This window comes from Piliocolobus tephrosceles, chromosome 11 (genome assembly GCF_002776525.5).
Source record: "Piliocolobus tephrosceles isolate RC106 chromosome 11, ASM277652v3, whole genome shotgun sequence".
Lineage (NCBI taxonomy): Eukaryota > Metazoa > Chordata > Mammalia > Primates > Cercopithecidae > Piliocolobus > Piliocolobus tephrosceles.
In genome coordinates, this window is record NC_045444.1 from 57,764,364 (window position 1) to 57,774,315 (window position 9,952).

The 9,952-nt window shown below is 39.1% G+C and overlaps 1 protein-coding gene across 2 annotated transcripts in view; it reads right to left on the reverse strand.

The window, feature by feature from the left end:
• The window catches only part of SLC25A12 (solute carrier family 25 member 12), a 120,495-nt gene that overhangs the window by 86,123 nt on the left and 24,420 nt on the right, over positions 1–9,952 (reverse strand). For both annotated transcript variants that reach the window (XR_002725172.1, XM_023185930.1), the window contains exon 3: positions 6,107–6,249. Coding sequence is in view for 1 of the 2 variants with exons in the window: in XM_023185930.1 (XP_023041698.1) it covers positions 6,107–6,249 (143 nt within the window). In the remaining variant the exon portion in view is untranslated. The remainder of the gene's footprint in view (positions 1–6,106; positions 6,250–9,952) is intronic.

Consider the following 9,952-nt stretch of genomic DNA (forward strand, 5'->3'; position numbering starts at 1 on the left):
GCACTGTTCACAATAGCAAAGACTTGGAATCAACCCAAATGTCCATCAGTGACAGACTGGATTAAGAAAATGTGGCACATATACACCATGGAATACTATGCAGCCATAAAAAAGGATGAGTTTGCGTCCTTTGTAGGGACATGGATGCAGCTGGAAACCATCATTCTTAGCAAACTATCACAAGAAGAGAAAACCAAACACCGCATGTTCTCACTCATAGGTGGGAACTGAACAATGAGCTCACTTGGACTCGGGAAGGGGAACATCACACACTGGGGCCTATCATGGGGAGGGGGGAGGGGGGAGGGATTGCACTGGGGAGTTATACCTGATATAAATGATGAATTGATGGGTGCTGACGAGTTGATGGGTGCAGCACACCAACATGGCACATGTATACATATGTAACAAACCTGCACGTTATGCACATGTACCCTAGAACTTAAAGTATAAAAAAAAAAAAAAAAAAAAGACAAAAAAAAAGAAAAAAAAAAAAGAAAAATCAAGAATAGTTAGATGTTAATAGTAGAATCTGGCCAGCTGCAGTGGCTCATGCCTGTAATCCCAGCACTTGGGAAGGTCAAGGGAGGAGGACTGCTTAAGCCCAAAAGTTCAAGACCAGCCTAAGCAACATAGAAAGACCCTATCTCTACAAAAAATACCAAAATAAATAAAAATTAGCTGTGCATGAGGCAGGCACCTGTGGTCCCAACTATTTGGGAGGCTGAGGTAGGAGGATCATTTGAGCTCAGGAGGTCGAGGCTGCAGTAAGCCATGATCACGCCACTGCATTTCAGCCTGAGCAACAGAGTGGGACCCTGTCTCAAAAATAATAATAATAATAATTAATAATAATAAATATAATCTATGTGGTAGTCTAGGTGGTAGATATATGGGTGTTCACTAAAAAATTCTTTCAACTTTCTTGAATGCTTGAAAATTTTCATAATAAAATGTTGGGAGGAATGAGAGAAAAACAGGCCACTTGACAGTCTCTCTGATATTCTCCTCTATATTAAGCCTACAGTCATTATATACTTACTGCATTACAATGCAACAATATTTTTCTGAAAACAAGAAATAGTCTGCAATGCTTAAAGCAAGCATGTTTCAGAATTTTAATTATTTATTTATTTATTTATTTATTTTAAGAAACAAGGTCTCAATCTGTCTCCCAGCTTGAGAGCAATGGCGTAATCAGAGCTCACTGGAACCTGGAACTCCTGGGTTCAAGTGATCCTCCTGTTTCAGCCTTCTGAGTAGCTGGGACTACAGACAAGCACCATGATGCTCGGTTAATTTTTAAATGTTTTTGTATAGATGGGGTTTTGCTATGTTACCCAGGTTAGTTTTGAACTCCTAGCCCCAGGAGATCCTCCTGCCTTGGCCTCCCAAAGTGCTGGGATCATAGGCGTAAACCACCATGCCTGGCTCCAGAATATTTTTAAGGCTCCTTTTCCCTTTATCCTGCCATGGATTCCTTTATTGCTAGAAGGGCCCAATCAAGACTTTAATAGAACATATGCAAACCACAAGCTACTAACTGTTGAGTGAAGAAACTACTGATTAGTTCATACTCTATCCGTTTTTCTTGTAATGGGGATAAGGAGGTACTTTCACTTTTTACCATATTACCCCATTGTCTGACATTTTAGAAAGAACATGTATTCATTTTATAACTTTGAAAAATATATTTTCTGAATTTGGTGTGTTTTTTAAAAATTTTCTACGAAGCCCCTTTTCAATTTAGTAAATAGGAACTAATAAAATGACAAAATATTAATATGTTAATTTTACAATTTTTAAAACAATCAAGATTTCTGCATAAAAAGTTTCTCTATATGCCTGTGTAACATAAAGGAAAACATTTGGGGGAAAAACTAGTAGAAAAGAAAACTAGTTTTCTACATCACAGGAGAACAGAACCTCCAGATAAAATTCTGACTAGGACTAAATATAGAAACTATGGTTCTACAAGTTACAATTTCAAGCAAGCAACTGTCTAAATATTTTAGATTAGATCACACAATTACACTCTCTGAGATCTGTATTAAATGCATAAAATCATTTTGCTTTTCATTATATACCAGAACTTCAAAATTTAAGCCACAATCCCACAAATAATACTTGGCTACCGGCTTTTACTTTTAGACAACTGATTGTGCTATTTATAATATATAATGCTGTATTGTATGTTACACGGCTTTCTACAGCAAGCACCCATATCCAAACATTCCTACTTATTTTACTATCTAGTGGGGGAAAGGAGATGTGGAACAAGAGAGAAGGAACAGTTAACATCCTAGAAAACATGGGGGAAGGATTGCAGAGCACAAAAGAGCATGTTTCAACCACTCCTAGACCAGCTTTTCTCACACACTCAACCAAATCACTTGAACTTGTCTATACTAGTTCCACTTATTCAGACTTGGTCTTGAGTGGTTATAAGCAATATTGTATGTTGCCATTTCACGTAACGTATCTATAGGACTCATCATCAAAAAACTACCATAGAACCAAGGAACACATTTTGGGGCAGGAAACAATGTACCAAGTAAGCTATTCTAATATTTCATCACTGCCCTGGGTTAAGGGGTACAAAACAGAAAGAGGGAGAAAAAAGAATATCTTTTTTCTTTTTTGTTAAGACAGAGTCTCACATTTTGTCCCTCAGGCTGGAGTACAGTGGCTCAGTTATAGCTCACAGCAGCCACAAACACTTGGGCTCAATCAATCCTCCTGCCTCATTCTCCCAAGTAGCTAAGGCTACAGGCACACGCCACCATACTTGGCTAATTTTTTTCTTTAATTTTGTAGAGATGGGGTTTCACCATGTTGTCCAAGCTGATCTCAAACTCCTGGCCTCAAGCGATCCTCCTGCGTCAGCCTCCCAAAGTGCTGAGATTACAGGTGTGAGCAACTGTGCTCAGCAGAGAATATCTTTTTAAAAAGATGATTATAAGAAGAAAAATGGGCTGGGTGCAGTGGCTCATGCCTGTAATCGCAGCTCTTTGGGAGGTCGAGGCAGATGGATCACAAGGTCAGTAGTTCGAGACAAGCCTGGCCAAATGGTGAAACCTCGTCTCTACTAAAAATACAAAAGTTAGCCAGGCATGGTGGCATGCACCTATAATCCCAGCTAATTGGGAGGCTGAGGCAGGAGAATCACTTCAACCCAGAAGGCAGAGGTTGCAGTGAGCTGAGATCACACCACTGCACTACAGCCTGGGTGTTAGAGTGAGACTCTGTCTCCGACAAAAAAAAGAGAGAGAAAAGAAAAGAAAATGTCCTACTTTAACAATGCAACTCAGCCTAGGAGAACCATATGAAGCCTCAAAGAAGATACACTACTGAGACAGAATAGAGCAGACAGTCACAAAAGGAAACATCTGAAAATATATGGATATTCTGAAATCAGGTCTTAGACCAAATTATTAATAATAAATACTCTGATAATTTCTAAAAGAGCTAAATATATGTTACCTTTATTAATTCTGAAGAAGGAATTCTGATAGGTATAATTAATTTTCATACGCTTTATTGTCTAATCACTGTTGAAAGATCCTATGATTGAATGATCCACAGTCATTTATCAGCTGACATATTTTGAGTAGAACTAAAATGTATACAAGTTTCCCAATACCTGCCATTTATAAATGATATAAAATCTTTCCAAAACAAACATTTATTGAACACATAGTAAATTTCACACACTGTGCAAGGTTCTATGGGACAATAAAACTGAATACATTACTAATCCTGAACTCAAAGAACTTAGACACCAATCTTTCTACCTTAACTATTACAATAGCCACCTAAATTGATTCTATTGCATATGAGTCTTGTCCCACTCCAACCTACCATTTCTAAAATCTGTTTACATCTGTGGCAATGGAAATAATTTTTAGACTACTTACTGCCTAGTTTTCAAAGGTTGTCACATAAGCACCTCAACAGGAAGGAGAAAGAGCCTAGGCCCTAGAGGCCTGGAGATGTAGATTGAAACTGCCATAACAAGCCAAAATTTTCTTTATCTAATTCATGCAAGTATTACATTCACTCCATAATACAGCCATATATGATTTTAATACAAATAATGATTGCTTTTCTCCCCTTAGTTGAGTAAACTGACGCTCTAGCAAGATGCCCCTTGTTATTTCTGTGTTTTCGCACACCCATACACTAGCAGGCCAAAAATACCTGCAGGACAGAGTCAGAAGCCTTCCGCCACTCCAACTACATTTCCCCCAGCAACAAAGCAATGCCACGCCACAGCCCCATCAAAGTACTTGCAACACAACTCTCCTCCATTGCCATTCACTAATGCGCACACACGCGTGCGCACACACGTGCCCCTTAATGTTTCATGCCATTCCTGTTCCCTTTCCTGGAATTCTTGTCCCTACTTATCCAACTACTAACAAGCTTGTACTCATCCTGCCAGATTTCACTCAAGTATCACCTCTTCTGTGATGCTGTCCTGACCACACAAAACAGTTAACCATGCTTTCTTGGGTTACCTCTGCACCTCTCATATAGCTATGACAGCACCTCATTTGTTTAGTCATTTTCTTTCTCACTAAGCTAGTACCTTCTTTTGAAGGCCAGAAGCCTCATTTAATTTATGTTTGTATTTGTAAGGCCCAACAGTACCTGACAAACAATGGCTATTCAATTAATGTTTGCCAAATAAACAGAGAGATAAATGACTAAATATCACTCCCTAAACTCTCCCGTAATTTATTTTTCATCATAGTACTTATAGCCTTCTAACAAACCATAATTCACTTATTATCGTTTTATGGCTTTTTCACTGATATATTAATAATCCCAGCACGAAGAACAGTACCTGAGGCACAGTAGGCACTCAATATCTATTGAATGAATGAAAGAAATATACTTGGTTATTTGGAACTCATTCTGCTCAGATTATTCAACATAAAATGTGGCTTTTCCCGTGAAATATTTTTTCGAAAAAAAGAAATGTCTGTACCCTTGATAATCACAGTAAATAACACCATTTTTATAAACTTTGAATAAAATACATAGTTTAATTATACAACTAGTATATATCATTTTTTAAAGGCTGGGCATGGTAGCTCACACCTCTAATCCCAGCAGTTTGGGAGGCCAGGGCAGGCAGATCACTTGAGGTCAGGAGTTCGAGATCAGACTGGCCAACACGGTGAAACCCTGTCTCTCCTAAAAATACAAAAATCAGCCAGGTATGGCAGTGCATGCCTGTAATCCCAGCTACTTGGGGTCTGAGGCAGGAGAATCACTTGAACCCAGGAGGTGGAGGTTGCAGTGAGCCGAGATCACGCCACTGTACTCCAGCCGGGGCAACAGAACAAGGCTCCATCGCAAAAAAAAAAAAATATATATATATATATATATATTTTTTTTTTTTTTAATGTAGACCAAAACAAAACAAAACATAGATCTCCAGTTAGTGTGGTTTAAAAATTATTGGCTCAGAATTTGACCTATAAAGTAGAATACTTACTTGCCTGGTATCTTCATTCTTTTCAACATAAAGCTTCCCATTATTTTTCCAAAAAAATTTTTTTGAATACATTTTTCGTAATGATTTCTGTATCCCAAAAGTATAATAATAATATATTTATTTTAAATACATATTTTCTAATTACTAATGAGTAAACTGGTAATTACTAATTACATGTTTACTAATATTAAAATTCTAGATACTCATAGGTAAGCCCGTGGGTTTTTTTAATTTTTTTTTTTTTTTATTTTTGAGATGGAGTTTTGCTCTTGTCGCCCAGGCTGAAGTGCAATAGCTCAATCTCAGCTCACCACAATCTCCACCTCCCAGGTTCAAGCGATTCTCCTCCCTCAGCCTCCTGAGTAGTTGGGATCACAGGCATGGGCCACCATGCCCGGCTAATTTTGTATTTTAGTAGAGATAGGGTTTCTCCATGTTGGTCAGGTTAGTCTCGAACTCCCGACCTCAGCTGATCCGCCTGCCTCGGCCTCCTAAAGTGCTGGGATTACAGGCGTGAGCCACTGCGCCCGGCCAGTTTTTTAAATTTTTAACAATATATTCCAGAACATTAGTTTTCAGAAAATGCATGAAGATACTTACCCATCCTTGGTTTGATCAGCTACTCCTGCCAAGAGCTGCACGATCTTTGGGTTACTATTTGGATCATTATACAGTCCAAGATAGCGCTGAACAAAGTCTTCTGGAGTCATGTAATGCTCTCCATCAACCTCAGTACTGGCATACTAAAAAAACAAATAAATAATGTATACTGAAAAATTATCCAATATCATTTTATATCCAATAGATATTTTGTGAAAAGGTAAATTAAAGGCCAGTATTAAAATCAAAATAAAGATAATAAATGCAGAATTTTTCTCTGGATACTGAAAAATCAAATATTCAGAGTCTGATTTTAAAACATTTTACAGTACTAACATATGCACAACATGTATGAACCTTGAAAACTTTATGATAAGTGAAAGAAGCCAGACACTAAAGGCCATGTATTATGTGACACTATTGACGTGGCATGTCCACAATAGGCAAGACCATAGAATCAGAAAGCAGAATATTGGTTGCCAGGAGCTGAAAGGAGAGGGGGAATGGGAGTTAACTGCTTATTAGGTATCAGATTTCTCTTTGGGGATGATGAAAATGTTCTGGAATTAGATAGTGGTAACATCATACAACATTGTAAATATACTTTAAAAAAAAACACTGAATTGTATACTTTAAAATGGTTAAAATGGTGAATTTTATGTTATGTGAATTTTATCTCAATTAAAAATACATACATTGGTGAGATAAAAGATATGAAAAGACTAAGAAAAGTGAAAGGGCAGCCAGGACCTGAAAGTGACTCCCAGAGGCTCCCCGTCTACAAGAGCACCAGGGAGACATGGAACCTGTCACACCTTCGAAGTGAAATGAATGAAAACGGAGTAACAAACAAGACCTTTCATCATATCAAGTTCTAGCAGCTGGAAATAGGAAATAAATTAAAATATTCTTTGACATTAGTAATTTTTACATCAATAATGTTTTAAATAAAGTAATAATATTTGCATCAAAGAAACTCATTAAAGTGCTTTATATACTATGGGATAACCAAACATGAACAACCAAAGCTCTTCTCCTTGAGCTGCCTCAGATTGATCATTACTTCAGTCAATCAACAAAGCAGTAAGATCAGAACTGAAGAACACAAGGGCTCACAAAATGTCAAGCATGAAAAATTAAAACTAACATCTACACCAGGGCCTGGCCCATCAATGTTAAATTGCAGAACATCCAAATGAAGTGAAAATTCTACAAGTTTTCAGAGAGAAAAACCAGGTCACATATAAAGAATCATGAATCAAGGGCATCATGCTCCTCAACAGCCCTGCTTTTTTTCCCTCAGCACCTCTTTCTGACATACTTTATATTTTACTTATGTTTATTGTCTATCTCCCAATTAGAATGTGTCACAAGGGAAAGAATCTTTGTCTAATTTGTTTACTGATATATCCCAAACACCAAGAATGATGCCTGGCTTACAGTAGGCACTCAGTAAATATTTGGCAAATGAATGAATTGGTAATAGGTACACAAATAACTAGGCAAATCAAAAGTTTGGTAATTTTTAACTATGAGAAATTATTTTTATTGTACAAAAATAGAAAATATCATAATCTATGACTTGGCTCAAAATAAACAGTATTTATAGTCATAATAATATAGATATCAAATGTTAATTTAATAAAAATTATAAATAGGACATGTGCAGTGGCTCACACCTGTAATCCCAGCACTTGGGGAGGCCAAGGCGGATGACTGCTTGAGTCCAGGAGTTCAAGACCAGCCTGGACAACATGGCAAAACTCCATCTCTACAAAAATACACAAATTAGCTGGGCATGATGTCGTGTGCCTGTAGTCCTAACTACTCAGGAGACTGAGGTGGGAGGACTGGTTGAGCCTGGGAGGTGGAGGTTTCAGTGAGCAGAGATCATGCCACTGTACTCCAGCCTGGGCAACAGAGCAAGACCCTGTCTTGGAAGAAAAAATTATAAATATATTGAGAGGAATGTGAGAGGAAATAGTATAAGGAAGCTAGGACCTCAGCTACTGTAACAGAAAGTCAAAAATGTCTAGACATATCAATATAGAAATGTGAAAGGAAATACCAAAAGAAATAGCTAAGAGAGTTACAAGTGGTTGCTTCTGGGAAACAAGATGGGGAAGAAGAATCAGGGCAAATGATTGTTGGTTTGCTTTCTGGTCAAGTATTGCAAGTGTCTCCATTTGTGGATCTGACTAAACAAAGCCACCTGTTCTTTCAATAAGAAAAGAGTTAGCCCAGGCACAGTGGCTCACACCTGTAATTCCAGTACTTCAGGAGGCCAAGGCAGAAGGATCCCTTGAGCTCAGGAGTTCCAGCCTGGGCAACATGGAGAGACCAGGTCTCTACAAAAAATTCAAAAAGTAGCTGGGCATGGTGGTGCACACCTGTAGTCCCAGCTATGCAGGATTCTGAGGAGGGAGGATCACTGGAACTTGGGAGGTCAAAACTACAGTGAGCCATGCTTGTGCCACCACACTCCAGTCTGAGTGACAGAGCAAGACCCTGTCCAAAAGAATGAAAAACAAACAAAAAACGCCACAGAGACTACCACCACAAGTGCTATATCAGCCTACATAAGAAGTAGCCCAGTGGCCAGGTGCAGTGGTTCATGCCTGTAATCCCAACACTTTGGGAGGCCAAGGCGGCCAGATCACTTGAAGTCAAGAGTTTGAGACCAGACTGAACAACATGGTGAAATGCCATCTCTACTAAAAATACAAAAATTACCCAAGCGTGGTGGCCTGTGCCTTTAGTCCCATCTACTCAGGAGACTGAGAGGAATGGGAGAATCACTTAATTTGTATTTTTAGTAGAGACTGGTTTCACCATGTTAGGCCAGGATGGTCTTAATCTCCTCACCTCGTCATCCACCCGCCTCGGCCTCCCAAAGTGCCGGGATTACAGGTGTCAGCCACCATGCCGGGTCCTCACCTGTATCTTTGTAATAGCCACTTCTTAGTCTCCCTGTCCCAAGTTAGTTCCTCTCTCCTCCACTCACCTTTCATGTTGCCATCAGGGATAGCACAGATCAGATTATGTCTCTCCTTTCTTCTAAACTTTTAGTATTGTTCCATGGCTTGCAGAATAAAGTTCAGACTCTTCTGGTTAGCATTCAAAGCATTTGAGAGGTGGGAGAATCACTCGAACCTGGGAGGCGGAGGTTGCAGTGAGCCAAGATTGCACCACTGCACTCCAGCTTGGGAGACAGAGCAAGACCCTGTCTCAAAAAAAAAAAAAAAAGCAGTCCAGGGGTTGCTTGATGACTTGTGCTACAGAACAAAAATAAAAAGAAGTAGCCCAACGTGGACTTTTTTTTTTTTCCACTAATTGGTGCTACCAAAAGCATTCAAGAAATATTACTCCAAAATAAAGTCATGTTCTCTATACATGACTATAAAAGCCATTCTTGAAGGGGTTTGGGTTTAAACCTTGGCTCTACCACTAACCCTTTGTGAGTCCCTAGACAAGTTTATTGACCTCCCAGGCCTCTAGATATTTCACACACTTACACAATGAAGACAAAATAATCTTTAAAATTTCAAAACAATAAATATATAAACATAGGATAAAGAAAACAATAGGCTGGGTGCGGTGGCTCACCCCTGTAATCCCAGCACTTTGAGAGGCTGAGGCAGGTGGATCACAAGGTCAGGAGATCGAGACCATTCTGGCAAACACGGTGAAACCCCGTCTCTACTAAAAATACAAAAAAATTAGCTGGGCGTGGTGGCGGGCACCTGTAGTCCCAGCTGCTCGGGAGGCTGAGGCAGGAGAATGGCATGAGCCCGGGAGGCGGAGGTTGCAATGAGCCGAGATCGCACCACTGCACTCCAGCCTGGG